Source organism: Zingiber officinale, chromosome 7B (assembly GCF_018446385.1).
Source record: "Zingiber officinale cultivar Zhangliang chromosome 7B, Zo_v1.1, whole genome shotgun sequence".
Classification (NCBI taxonomy): domain Eukaryota; kingdom Viridiplantae; phylum Streptophyta; class Magnoliopsida; order Zingiberales; family Zingiberaceae; genus Zingiber; species Zingiber officinale.
In genome coordinates, this window is record NC_055999.1 from 66,161,739 (window position 1) to 66,176,873 (window position 15,135).

The 15,135-nt window shown below is 39.4% G+C and overlaps 1 protein-coding gene across 1 annotated transcript; it reads left to right on the forward strand.

Annotated features, from left to right (window-relative positions):
• The first annotated feature begins 13,558 nt into the window (after positions 1-13,558).
• On the forward strand, positions 13,559-14,585 carry LOC122003794. Its single transcript, XM_042558810.1, has 3 exons — positions 13,559-13,724; positions 14,219-14,355; positions 14,475-14,585. Exons 1-3 carry the CDS (start codon positions 13,577-13,579, stop codon positions 14,583-14,585), a joined length of 396 nt encoding a protein of 131 aa, XP_042414744.1. The 5' UTR covers positions 13,559-13,576.
• The last annotated feature ends 550 nt before the right edge of the window (positions 14,586-15,135 follow it).

The following is a 15,135-nucleotide window of genomic DNA, read 5'->3' on the forward strand; positions in this document are numbered from 1 at the left end:
CTGTCATGTCATTGGCTAAGACAAAGAAGGCAAGAGTCAAATGAAAAAGTACTTGTTTCTCCACTCACCTTGTGGTGTAATCCTATCAAATAAAGTCACCTTAAGATGAGCGTGAAAATTAAATACACCATCTGTCACTTGCTGAGGGTAAAAATAATGATGAAATAAGCGAGGAGATAGAGGCACGCCAAACAGACATAAAACGATAGCGACGCCGCTCAGATTGCAGATGGAGTTGGGAATAAGTTGATAAGGGAAACTTGTAAATATTGGCTGGATGGATAGGGAAGCAAAGTCCTGCTATAACCCGCTCCTTAAAAACAACAATACTTTATTTAGGAGGAAGGTGGGGTGATCTTGGTCAGTCGGTATAACTACATAGGTAGAAATCCCATAGTTAAAATAGAGATCGTCAATATCTATAGCATGAAGATCTAAAGAACAAAGTGTATACCATGCATTATAATTAGCCATTTCAAGAGGGAAAGTGAAGAGAACAATGAAAACATAGGAAGGAAGAGGAAGGGAACGAAGGGTTTAGGAACAATGAAGAAGGAGAAGAAATGAATGCATTAAGGTTCTCGGGGATTTCTTGTGAAACCTTATAAAACCTCTTAAAAACTACTTTTTAAGAAGAGCCATTGGATCATACCAGTAACAAGCTGAACTAAATTTTGGACCGTAAGATGATAAGATGAAATGATGGGTATATGAAAAAGCATACACTAATAATAATATATATGCACACGTGTTACTAATAGGAAGCACACGTTTTTAACTGATGTGATAGGTACATAGCCTGAAACATCAGCAAATTTACCGAGATAAACCTTGTTTTTTACACAACTCCTAGGGAAAGCCGATCGGTCCTAATCTCGATCGAGTTTTTAAGACTTGCCCAAAGGGGCAATGATAAAAAATCTGACTGGGTTCATGTAAGATGAGTCTTAACTTCGAAAGGAGATAATCTCGAACATATTTAATCCCAAACGGTTTCTAATATGGCCATGTTAAACTAAATAAGCATTATTTGTTATAGTTCGTTCGGCCTTAAAATTTAGAAAAATTTGATACTGAGCGGTTTCTAAAAATTATTGTCTTTCCCTAAATAATTCTTACCTCACTATAGCCTATCCAGACTTTGGCCTCGACAAGATTTACATTATCCTTAGTTTATAAGATACACTGAGGAAAAACAAAAGCTATTAGACAGACAACATCATAGTGAAGACGGACGACAAATTTAGTAAAAGCTTAGCTGTACATACTAACAAATACGAATATCAAATTTTTTGTTCGTCGGATAAAGGGAAACATGAAGACAAAGCAAATCATAGTAAATTAGGAAACAACCGAGCGGACGATTCTAGACTAGTTTCTTGTGGTCAAGGAAATGAGCTGGGGGTTCGGAAGCCAGATATCCTCCCTTCCTTAGTTGTTCCACTGCACCATCAGCTTCGAGAAGAAGGGCTTTATTGATAGAACTCGCGATAGGTGCATTAAAGTCATGTGATTGAAGGAGAGCTTTCTTCCTTGTTTTGAATCGCTCATCTTCCCCCACTTGATAGGCCACCAACTCCACTCGGACAGCTGTTAATTTAGCAGAGAGACCCGCTAGCTCGAATTCCTTAGTAGACAACATGGTCTAGGTGGTTTTTAAGTCCAAGCACTGCTCAGCATTGCGAGCCGCTAGTTCAGACTCTTTGGTGGCCAACTTGGAGACATGTGTACTTTTTAATTCCTTCAACTGAACAAAATTATGCTTGACCTCTACGGTTTTTTCATCCAGGTCCGCTCTCATTTTTTCTTGGCAGGTTGTTTCCGATCAGAGTTGGGTTTCAAAAGTCTCCAAGGTGGTCTTTAATTTGGTCGATTGCTTGAGCTCGATTTTTGCCAACCTTTGAGCTTCTTGAAGCCGAATCTCTAGATCACTTAGCCAATCAAGGGAGTGTACGATAACAACCTCAGAAATGCACTGCTTCAAGGATGCATTCTCCTAAGCCAGAGCTGACAATTGTTGTATTGGGCCCATCTCTGTCGTCCATCGCTAAAAGACAAGCAGTGTTATTTAGAAATATTCAACATGAGAAACAATGAATAAAATTATATTTCTTTGGTCAGTTCATATGAATACTCATCAGCTAGCTCTGTGGGAGTAAGCTTGCTCAGCTGGTTCCCGACTACCTCCTAGGCCTTAAGCGACCTCTCAAGAATATTTAGCCAATAACCGAGGGGGGTAGTTGATGGAGAAGTTATGGCCTAGGCAAAAGGTAAGTCAAGGGTAGTTGAAAACTGATAAGGCCTCCTTGGCGCAGTAGAAGTGGAGATCGAAAAATCCTCGTGCTAGGAGACACCAGTAAAGCAAAAGTTGGGGAGCTATCCGTTTGAGAAAGGACCTCATGTGCTTGATTGGCCTCCTGAGTTGGACTGGCAGAGGAAAGGGTAGACAAAATCCACTCGGAAGATTGTGTTTGCATCTCCTCCTGGACAGGTTCTTCCCAGGCAGGAGATTGGGGCAGAGAAGGCATTTCGACAAAGACGCTCGTCTTTCAAGAACTTAGGCATGGACGAGCTAACGCCTTTTGCATCTCCTTTTTGTGATGGCCTCCACCTCCGAAGGGGATCCCTCAGACACTGGGAGAGGATCGGGAGATAACTCCCCAAAAGTAGTGGCTAGGTTGGATTTGGCCTTCTAACTACCAAAGGCCTTGCTGGAAAGGATGGTTGGTTGGGAAGCCCGCTTGGTTAATAGGTCCCGCTCCTGAGCAAGGAGCTCTTCCTCTTCCAGATTAATCTTGTCAGCAACCAGAGATTCAAAAATGACATTCACTGCATAAAATAAGAAATACTTTAGTTAGTGATAACATAATGACCAAGTTACCAAGACTTACCAAAAGAATAGGAATATGAAATGAAGATCAGGTCACGCTTATAATTTTCAAGGTCAGGAAGAGGAGGAAGGGAAGACTGTCATTTGTCGACCAGGTGGCAGGCTCAGGCATCTCAATGAAGAGAAATGAGATTTTCAACTCTTGTTTGAGGAAGGTATGTCCTATAAAAAAAATGACTTCGAGCATGATTGAAAGAGGAAGACCCTTGGCTCCGACTTCTTAGAGTAAGAAAACAAATAAAGATTGTGCGGTGTAGGAGGGATACAAAATAGGTGAAACAACATGAATATCTCACACATGTAATGGAATGTGTTCGGGGTAAATTGTTATAGGGGAACATTAAAATACCAACTCACCTCCGACAGGAATGAAGAGACAGGAAAAAGAAGGTCGGACACTATCTGGTCCTTAAAGAAAGTAATGTAGTTAAGAGGAGGATGATGAAGAGGAGCATCTGGGGTAGGAACAACAATACGATAACTCTTCGAGATTTCATTCCGAAGGCGAATGGAAATTCTATCAGAATTATCGAAGTCCGAGCAAGTAAGAGTATATTAGGGAGCAAAAGATTCTTGAGCCAGGAGAGAGCGTAGAGAAAAAAAGAATGAGCAACTTACTAGGTCACTTAGGGCGTAAAAGAGAAGAAGTTTGCAAAGGAAAATTGTCAAAGAAGGAGAATAGGGAAGATGAAGCGCAAAGTGTTAGGAGTTGGTGTCGTTTAGGGTTTTGTATAGTACAACTTGATTAAAGTTGTTACAATCATTCGATCAATATAGTAAACACACAGAGGATCATTGATTTGTAGGGAGAGAGGTGTCGTTGATCAGTACGAAGAAGTGTGCATTAGAGGTCATTGCAAAGAACGAGGAGTGGAGCCACGTGATATTCACCTATAAAAGAGCATTTATGATGGATGTGACACGTGACATTCATTATGCTACCAAAGCACCTCTCTGCTCATCCTCGATATTCTCTTCTGAATCTAAATAGATGATCGCTGATAGGCAGTTTTTGAAAAAATATCACTAAGTACCCAAGGCATAAATGAAAACATGAATCTCCGAGTGACCCTAGTCAAAGGGGCGAATGAACAAAAATCGAACTTTGGTCCAGTCAGTTAGCTACTAAATTTGAAGGGGAGACTAATGATATGGGATGTAATGAACAGACCCAGGATATGATGTGGAGGTCAAAGTCAAGGTGACTTGGCGATCAAAGTCAAGGGAAGGAAGCATTCCCCAATCGGCTTTGTTATTTGCTTAGCGCTAAGGCTCACAGGTCAACCTAACCGGATTATAAGTCATTCGGAATAGGGTCGACCGACCCTTAAGCCAGTCGGGCATAGGTGGTTTGATGCTCTACTCTTGAATGAGGAAGCTAGCATGTCCGATCATTCAATAGCCGACCGAGTTTAAGGGATGTCTGACTCACCTCACAATCGATCGACCATAGGTCCGGTCAAGGGAAAGGTCAAACTCCTTACTCTGTACGAACCTCTCTACGCACACCTGTCAACCCTGTTACTGGTCATCCGTATTAGTTTCTACACAACAATATGTCTGTGTATCCATTCGGTAATAGAACCAGATGGGCTTACATGGCTCCATGCTCATCCCGTATACGGACGATCGACTTAAAATATTGATCGAACCTCTCAAAACACAACTTTATTTCTTTGGGCATCCCATTACATGCCCGGCCAGACAAAGGCCAACTAGGCCTAAGACACCTAGTTTTATATTACTTCTTAGATGGATTTGTAGCACGCACAGGTTATCATATTGCTTCTCAAACGGACTTCCAGTATGCTCAAGACATTATATTATTCTCCAAGCGGGTTGCTAACACCCTTTGGCACATAACCAAGTAGCTTAATACGTGGACAGACATAAATACAGCCAGTCTTATAGGTCAGCTAAAATATACTCAGTGGACAACATAAACAGAGAATCCTAACAACTTATCAGAATAACTATTATATGTCAGAGAATATTCTTCTAGAACTTTCCTCGGGAATTATCATGTTTCTCATTGGTCGACCACTTATGGCAGCATATTCCTTTAATTGCCTCATCAAGGGTATAAGCTATAAACGACAAAAGAGGTACACATATGAGTAAGAAAAGATTCCTCGGATAATTATTGCACAAGTTGTACACTTTCTATTACTCAACAACCCCTGACATTTTTGGTCACCTCATGATTATAGAGGTTATGAGAAGTGGTATATAAAAGGGAGTCTTCTCTGTTGGCAAAGTACATTTTGATCAACATCTCAAGCTTACTCTCACGCGAGCATTTTCTACTGCTCTTCATTCACCAGAATTCGTACTGACTTGAGCGTTGGAGGACTTTCGCCAGAGACTCCCTCCTAGTTTCTGGTCACTGATGTTTTGTTTGCTCATTTTAGTATGCGCAAGATCGAAGGAAAACCTTTCCTTATAGTAGAAAATCTTATTCCAGTTAACAACCAAGCTACCTTTACCAGCGCACAATCTCTTCAGTTTTCAAATACGATCATGGAACATGACTAAGCTAATTAAAACAAATGCATTCTAGCTAAAAAGAAAGATTAAAATGATTTACTTTTGTGATATTTATTCACTAGTTGACCAATTATATTTTTTTATTGAATACATAAAATATGATTGTGAATGATTATATAGATTAGAGATATTGAACATACTCTCAACATAATAGTAGTTATGAGAGATTAGATATATTTATATTGATATAATGATTTAATTTGGGTAAATACAAGATATTGATTTCTCTAATTTATCTTGTAAAGCAACTATGTAAGATGTAATAAATTTTTTTAACTTTAATCACTCAATATACTTATTATCGCTTGAATCACTTTTCCTTAAATATAAATTTGATGTTCTAATATGGTCTTGTGTCTTTCTGAATGTTGGTAGAAATTGCCCACTTATCTTATACTTTATAAATAAAGGTCCAAGAGAATGCAAGAGAGAGTTGGTTGTGGATTTATTTTTCTTGCAAGAGGTAGAACATCTAGAAAGAAAAAGAAATTTGGCTCATGAAACTCTGAAAGTTTGTTCTAGTAGTTGCTCTTTCGACGATAAGCACCTAGAACAAGATTAACCAAAATCTATGGTAAATGTTGTATGTGTTTACAGAATTTAACCTTTCATGCATTTAAATCTACAATTTCCTTCTCTATATAAGATAGTGGTATCAATCAGGGAAGGGTATGCAAAACAACTCTTAACTCTATTTTATTTCACCCCATTTTTCTAGTGCTTTCAGTAGTCGACGCTATCACTCTTCTTCGAGTAAGCCTAAGGCATCAAATTGTTTAACTACTTGGCACCAGTCTGAAAGCCAGTCCGAAGAAAGCCTATTCGTTGAAAGCCGACTTGATAGAAGTCGATTCAGTAGAAGTCAACTCACTAGGAATTGATCCGACAGGAACCGACCAACCAAAGTTTGATCCAACAGCACACAATTTGACTAAGCTAGCTCATCATTGATCTCAGATGGAATTAAATATTATAGAAAAAGATATACATTCACCTCAAATATATTAGTGTGTGCACTTATGTTCCAAGACACTCCTTATGTATTTTGTGGATAATTATTTAATAAATACAAGAATTTATCATTAATTATTTACTTTTCTGTACGTATATGATTAATGATAAAGTCCCACAGATTAATGGGTATATTAATATGAAAATAGTCCTTGATCGGATAGATATCTAGAGAGGACATGGATATCTAGATCAACGATGAATATGACTAGGTCGAGATAGACCGAGGGATGGATATTCAAGTTGTACTTGGGGGTGCCTTGAGTTTAGAGGTACACTCGACACGACCCACTCAAGAGGAGACCACATATTAAGCATCATTGATTATTCCTCTTATGAACGAGTGTAACTGATCTTTTGACTTAAGACCTTCATTTATTCTATGCGTGGAGTTATGTGCTTTGACGCCATTAAAAGCAGTCTTTAATCGGATTGTGATTAATACGGTAGTTAGGTGTATGGAAAAGCGTAAAGAGAATAGTGTTGAGTCAATAGAGGATTCATCGCTCTCTTGGATTAGGAGTTAATATCCTAGCCACTTGATAGAGATATTAGTGACTCAAAATCCATGGCCATGGGAGGAATGATTTATCATTCAAGAGGAGTCTATTATATCTTAGAAATCAAGTAAAATAATTAATTTGGTAATGATGCATAATATATTGAATTAATTAGGATGTAGGCCTAGATGAAGAGATTGAATTATACAGTAATCGGTTCATGGTGGTTTACAATTTATGGCTGATATTAATTTTATCGCGTTGGGTGGCTAAAAATTGTTGCTAGACGGTTACCTTAGTCTGTGTATGGATTTACACTACCTTCGTATATAAAACCTAAAGGGTCACACGTATAGTACGTAGACATGAACAATGGTATCAGAAGCTAGTCGAGATCAAGATCAAATATGGATTTATTTGATACAAAGAAGAGAGAATTTGAATAGCCATAATCATGATGATTAATGAAGAATTCAAAGAGTTATCATAATGATCAATAATGGAGAAGTTGAAGAGTCATCATAATGAAGCTCATAAATGAAGAATTTATGGAGGTTATATAACTCTTCATCTTCCTAATTAATGAAGATCATAAATGATGAATTTATTGAGAACTTAACTCTTCGTATTCCTTGGAGGCTATAAGTAGTCATCCTTGGAAAATTCAAGAGTAGAATTCATTCTCTCCATTTCTCCCTCGTCAACTTCTTCTTCATTTTCTTCCACCGGTAGAGATCGGTAGTGTTTCCAAGTCTTTATCATTCCAAGAGGCTAGCACCTAACGAATCATGTCAAGTTCGTGATCTAATGCGTGTGGATATCGCTAGAGGAGTCACACATGGAGATCTTATCTGTGATGGATCTAAAGCGCTAGAGGGGGGGAGGTGAATAGCGCTCATGGCTATTTCGTTTTTCGAAATCGTAAAAGCTTGTTCAGAAATAACGCAGCGGAAAGTAAATAAAGTGGACACGAAGGATTTACTTCGTTTGGAGCCTGTGATGACTCCTACTCGAAGGCCCGCGATCCTTGATCGCTTCCGGTGGGCAACAACTATAAATCGTAAAAGCTATTACAAGCTAAGTACAATTTAAGCAGAAAAGAATATTGTACCGACAATAAAAAGACTAAAACTGAAGCTCCGGGTTGTCGTTGCAGCACTTCTGAGTCGAGACGTTAGCAGCTTGTCGCACGGAGAATGCTTAGAAGATTGTTATTATTTAAAGCTGCACCTCAACCCTCCTTTTATATGAGGTTCCGGGCGCCTGGGACCTTTCCGGGCGCCTGGAGTGTGACGTGGCCAGCCAACCAGGTTGCTCCACGTCGCGAAGTCGCGCAGGGGATAAAAGTTGGTCCCGGGCGCTCGGACCTCCGGGCGCCCGGACCTCCCGGCGCCCGGATCCATCCTGGGCGCCCGGACCTCCTTTTTCCAGGAGACGCTTCTCCTGCAAAACAAGGTTAGTCCGAGCAATTGCATACCCTGCAAGACAATGTTACAATCTGATAATTCATAAGTGAAAAAGAGCTGACAGTCTTCGGACTGTCCGAGTCTGACTTCGGATTTCCAACCAGAAACCCTAGGTCGACCCGACGCCTACTATTCCCTCTACGGAGAGCGCATCCTCACATACTCCCCTCAGGAGAGATTACCTGATGCCAGTCCGGTCCTCCAGACCGACTGGACTTTCTACCTAGGGTTACCACCCCCTAGGACCTAGGGTTACCGCTCCTTAGGGTTTTTCTCCACCTAGGGTTACCACCCCCTAGGACCTAAGGTTGCCGCCCCTTAGGGTTTTCTCCACCTAGGGTTACCGCCCCCTAGGACCTAAGGTTGCCGCCCCTTAGGGTTTTCCCTCACCTAGGGTTACCGCCCCCTAGGACCTAAGGTTACCACCCCTTAGGATTTTCCTTCACCTAGGGTTACCACCCCCTAGGACCTAAGGTTGCCGCCCCTTAGGGTTTTCCTCCACCTAGGGTTACCACCCCCTAGGACCTAAGGTTACCACCCCTTAGGATTTTCCTTCACCTAGGGTTACCGCCCCCTAGGACCTAAGGTTACCACCCCTTAGGATTTTCCCTTTGCCTAACCGTAGCTAGGACTTTCCTGAAACACTTATTCAACATGTTAGATCACCACAAACCTTAACTTTGAATCCTTTGCCATTATCAAAACTCAGGTTCGATCGTCGGATGCTTCCCGCACCAATAATCTGTCTGTAATATCATTCAAGCCTATCAAGGACTCAAGGTATATTTTTTATGTTATTATGTGTAAAACTATATGTACCACTAAAAGATCCATGATTTAATATATGTCTTTCACTACGCTCCGAACCGAATAGTGGTATCAGAGCCAATTCGTGGTTGGATCATATAGTATTAAACCGATTCTTGAAAATTTATTTGAGAAATCAGTGTTTCGAGAGATTTCAAAGAAATCTTAATTTCTTTATTTCAAGTTATATGCCGTAACATTTCATGATAGAAATGAATTTTGTCTAAAACCTATAAATCAATACATGTTGTAATTTAGATATAAATTCCTTATGGTCTAAGTAGATTAACATGTTAAAATCTCCGATACCTATTTGTCTTAAAAGACTAAGAGGATTAATGGAGATAAATCTCATAATGAGATTGTGCAAATACACAAGAAGTTAATTATGGTGAGACATTTTAATAATTATAAAATCCCTTAAATATATTAAAGTCAAGATATATTAAAAGCCCTCCACTAATAACTATGATGATAATTAGAGTTTTTACATAAGTCGGTACAACTCAGCTGTGGGATTGTGTCAAAACATCTATAATTTATCATAATTATTAGTGGGTTGACTTAACTCAAATTCATTGACTTATTTAGCATAGCTAAGGTTAACTGATTTGAGGGGCAAGTGTTGAGAATATAAGGCTCAACAAGAACATATCGAAAGTCACATAGATTTATGATTGGCAAGTTAAGGCCTACTTGATGAATGTAGCATGTAGGTACAACTCAGCTGTGTGCATTCTATATGATTCAGGGTTTCGGTCTTATTAGGAATTATTACCAACCAATTCCCGATTCTAACAGTGAGGGCTATTGGACTTGAATAAAATAATAAGAGTTATAAAAGACTTTTATTAAATATATTACATAAATACTAAAACTCTGCTTTAAATTTTAGATGACAAACACAAGTACCTTATCACTGTGAAGTATTCTCGAGAAAGAGAATATCCTCCTCGGTTCCAACTACCTAGATTGGTATAAGAAACTAAAAATCATCTTAAGACACGAGAGAAAAATTTACGTGCTCGAAGATGAACCACTGAAAGAGCCTACACCCAATGCTTCATACGAAGATCAGTCATATTATTCTCAGTATATGGAAGATGCACTGGATATGCAATGCATCATATTGTCTTCTATGTCTCCCGAGTTGCAGAGACAGCATGAGAACATGAGTGCTAGGGAGATTGATCAACACTTGTGTGAGCTCTTCCAAGAGAGTGTGAGAGTAGAGAGGTATGAAACCTCTTGAGCACTATTTCATACCAAGCTAGAGGAAGGAAACCAAGTTGGGTCTCATGTACTCAAGATGATCGGGTACATAGAGAGGCTCGAGGGCTTAGGTTCCAAGTTGGACCAGGACTTGGCTGTTGACCTAATCTTGTTGTCACTACCTCCATCATTTTCCTAGTTCATGTTAAATTTCAACATGAACAACATGGACAAGAGTTTGACTGATCTGATGGTAATGCTGAAAATTGTTGAGAAGGATATGAAGGTAAATCCTTCATTGCATGCAATGATGGTCAAAAGACCAACAAGCGCCCTAGCACCGGGAAGTTTAATACCAAGGCCGATGTAGTGAAGAATCCTAGATATCAAGTCCAGAAGAATCTTAAGAAAGGGATGCAAGTACCCCAATCTGATGAGAAGGAGGTCATGTGCTTCCATTGTGGCAAGAAAGGTCACTGGAAGAAAAGCTGCTATATTTTCATGAAGAAGAATGTCAGTGGAGCGGATGCTTCATGTATCTTTTTGATAGAGTGCAATCTTTCTATTTCTTCATCATGGGTCATAGATTTTAGAAGTAGTTCTCACATTTGTGAAAACATGCAGGGTCTAAATGACTGCAAACGGTTGTCCAAGGGAGAAATGGACCTACAAGTAGCTAATGGAGCGAGAGTTGTTGCGTTAGTTGTAGGAACCTATTCAATAAATTTGTCTAGTGGACTTGTTTTGAATTTAGAAAACTGTTACTTTGTTCCTAGTTTCTCAAAGAATATCATTTCGGTGTCGAGTTTAGACACCAAGGGATTTGTATTTCAATTCAAGGACAAGTTATGTTCCTTTTATTTGAATAATATATTCTATGGGAATGGTTCATTGAATAATGATCTCTATGTTCTTAACTTAGATGAACCAATTTATTATATTGAAAGTAAGAAACAGAAATTACATGACTCAAACTTAACATATCTCTGGCACTGTAGACTTGGTCATATAACCCAGAAATGCATCGCTAGATTACTCAGTAATGGGTATTTGGACTCTTTCGAATTAGAGCCCATAGATACATGTGAAGCATATTTACAATGCAAAATGACCAAGATGTCATTCACCAAGATAGGTGAACAAGAAAAGGAACCACTAGAACTCATACATAGTGATGTTTGTGGGTCATTGCAAGTTCAGGCTAAAGGAGCGTATACCTACTTCGTGACTTTTACTTACGATTTAAGTAAATATGGATATGTCTACTTAATGAGACATAAGACAAGTTTAAGGAGTTCAAGAATGAGGTAGAAAATCAATGTGGCAAGAAGATTAAGGTTTCGGAGTGATTGAGGTGGTAAGTATCTAAGCCAAGAGTTCATTGATTACCTAAAAGAATGTGGGATAATTTCTCAACTTACACCTCCTAGAACTCCGAAGTGGAATGGTTTTTCAGAAAGGAGAAATTGCATACTTATGGATATGGTTGAATCAATGATGAGTCATGCAAGTCTTCCAATGTCATTTTGGGGCTATGCCTTAGAAACAACAGCACACACACTTAATCGAGTTCCAACCAAGACTGTAGATAAGACTTCTTATGAATTATGGTTTGGAAACAAACCAAATTTGTCTTATCTTAAGATATAGGGTTGTGATGCTTATGTGAAGAATGAAAATTCTAATAAGCTTGTAGCAAAATCCATAAAATGTACATTTATAGGTTATTCCAAAGCTACAATGAGATATTATTTTTATCTCCCAAGTGAGCACAAAGTTATTGTTGCTCGATATGCTACTTTCTTAGAAAAAGAATTTATTTCTAAAGAAAGTAGTGGGAGTAAAGTAAGTCTTGAAAAAATTATAGACTCTGGAAACAGGTTGGAAGATGAACAGTTGGATAATGAGACAGTGCCACAAGTACAAGTACAAGTGTCTCCTTCATCCGAGACTGCTCAAGAAACATGAGATCAACGTAAGTCTACAAGAATACACCGAGAGCCAAACAGATATATGGTTGGTTGGTAACCCAAGATGAGGAAGTGCTACTCATCGAAGATGATGAACCGTCGACTTACGAGGAAGCAGTTGTTTCAAATGATTCTGAGAAATGGTTGGAAGCCATGAAATCTAAAATGGGCTCCATGTACACCAACCAAGTTTGGGAGTTGGTTGATGTGCCAATTGGGGTAAAACCCATAGGGTGCAAATGGATCTTTAAGAAAAAGATTGACATGGATGGGAACATAAGTACCTATAAAGCTATACTTGTGGCAAAGGGTTTCAATCAACGTCAAGGAATTGACTATGATGAAACATTTTTGCCCATTGCAATGCTTAAGTCCATTAGAATTTTGCTAGCTATAGCAACTTACGAGGACTACGAGATTTGGCAAATGGATGTTAAAACTCACTACAAGAAAAATCCTCATAGACATCGGTGGAACAACAATGGTTTTAAGCAAAAACCGATGTCTTTGAGTATTTTACACCGGTTTTTCTAAAAATCGGTGTCTATAAGCGCAGATTTTCGCTCATAGACATCGGTTTTTTAAGCCGATGTCTATGAGCGTCTTTTTTTCGTTAATAGATACCTATTTTAACAGTGGTTTTTAAAACCCAGTGTCTATGATAAAATAAAATAATTTAATTTTCCCACCAATACTTAGCCAAAATTTGTAACACTTCACTCTTCCCTCTAAACCTAAACCTATATCGTGCCGTCCACCGTATACCATCGCGACGCCTCCACCACTTTTCTCTTTGCCTCATCCCCCTCTTCCCCTTCCTAGATCTACGAAAGATGGCATCTTTTTCGTGGACGGAGGAGGATGTGCTACGGTGTTGTGGTAGCAAGCGTTTCGCCAAGGAGCTCGCCTCTGCCTCGTCGTTTTCCGACCTCCACCACGCAATCCAGTCCGCCCGTGGGATCTGGTTCAACAAGGTCGCACCTTTGAACCTCTTCTTCTACCTCTTTCTCTTTTTCAGTGTTTCTTTTTTATTCTTCCTTCCGACCTCACCACCTTTCTTCTTCCCTAATTCTATCTTTATATTTGCTTTTGTTTTCTTTAATCTGAATCTCTTATTTCTGCCCCGTTGTTGTTTTGGTGCTCGATCATCGCTTTGCATTGTTTGCTTTTGGGATGATGATGAGTTCCTCCTCTGGGCCTGGCGTTAGCTGCCTTTACTCCTTCAAGATACTCCTGATCGGCGACACTGGCGTCGGCAAGAGCAGCCTCCTCGTCTCCTTCATCTCTAACAACCTCGTGGTCGACCTCTCTCCCACCATCGGTTCGCACTCCATCCTTTCCCTTTCCTCTCTGCATAATTACTCTTTTTTCAGCAATTATGCAGCACCTTTGTTCTTTTTTCAGCAATTATACAGCACCTCTGTTCTTTTTTCAGCAATTATGCAGCACCTCTGATTTGTTAGAATTTTTCTGCATTTCGCGCTTGGTTCTGACTTCTGAGTGGATTCTCTTATTCTTGTTGTCCTTTTTGTTTGTATCTCTCATTTGGTTCCTTTTGTGTTACTTGTGATAGTTGCTTCTTTAGGTGGGTAAGAGTGTTTGGTGTACCAGAGTAGTGACTCGAGGCCTAATAATGTCTCCTAATAATGTCTTGGCCAATCATATGGTGTCTTCAGTATTCACAATTGGACAAGTTTTATGTCTCCATGCTTCTTCAAGCCCCTAAAATTTTTCTTCATCTCATGCTCAAGAAGTACTGTCGGCTCTAGAGAGGTTTGAGATCTTAATAGGCTTATGTTTTATGATTGTTTGCAGAGTCTAAAAAGGAAAGAAGTAAACAAAAACTTGGTCTCTCTTTGTTGCAGTCATGGCTTGTACAAAATTCTTGCTTCTGCTGTTCATGTGGCTGCTTGATCAGCAACTTGGCTCCTGTAGCACGGATCCACAGGATGGTACTGTTCTTTTTTCTTTTCCCGATTCTACGAAACGAATTAGCACAGTTTAAGGAGAAGAAAAGAGTTGCTGCCATGAATCTGCTAATGAACTAACTATCAACCCTAAAATATGGCAGTCTATGCTCTCAGATCTCTTTCTGGTGAATGGAAAAATGGACCTTCGAGTTGGAGGCACTCAGATGATCCGTGTGGTAATTGGGATGGAGTTAATTATAGCAACTCAATAAGGGTCACAGAGCTATGAGTTTATCTCAAACTGTGCTGAAATTTTAATAAACTGGTAGAATTTCAATTCATCTATTTTCTCTTTCAGGAAGCTATTCAACATGGGCATTAAGGGTACACTAAGTAATGCTACAGGAGATCTTACTGAATTGCAGCTCATGTAAGTTTAGTATACTAAATCCAATCCTTCAAATACTTGCCATAAGTTTTAGTTTCTGAACCTCAAGTTTGTGGATTGTGCCACCAATTTATTCAAAGACTTTTCCAATAACAAATATCTCAACGGCCAACTTCCACCTAGTATTGGAAATTTGAAGAAGCTCCAGACTCTGTGAGTCCATCAGCAACTTCTCTATCTCATCATTCATTTCTTGAATTATAGTGTTCAACTACAAACATAACCTAGATGCTCTCTGAACTGCTTCTCAGGATACTGATTGGTTGCAAGTTCAGTGGTACTATTCCTGTTGAACTAGGCAATCTATCCCAGCTCCAGACCTTGTAAGGATGTAATTTCCACTGTCTTACTATTTTTGCTAGCTGAGGAACAAG

Coding starts and splice junctions, on each gene's coding strand:
- LOC122003794 (XM_042558810.1), top strand. CDS start 13,577: ATGATGATGAGTTCCTCCTCTGGGCCTGGCGTTAGCTGCCTTTACTCC. Junction 13,725..14,218: donor CGACCTCTCTCCCACCATCG/GTTCGCACTCCA, acceptor GATTGTTTGCAG/AGTCTAAAAAGGAAAGAAGT. Junction 14,356..14,474: donor TAGCACGGATCCACAGGATG/GTACTGTTCTTT, acceptor AAAATATGGCAG/TCTATGCTCTCAGATCTCTT.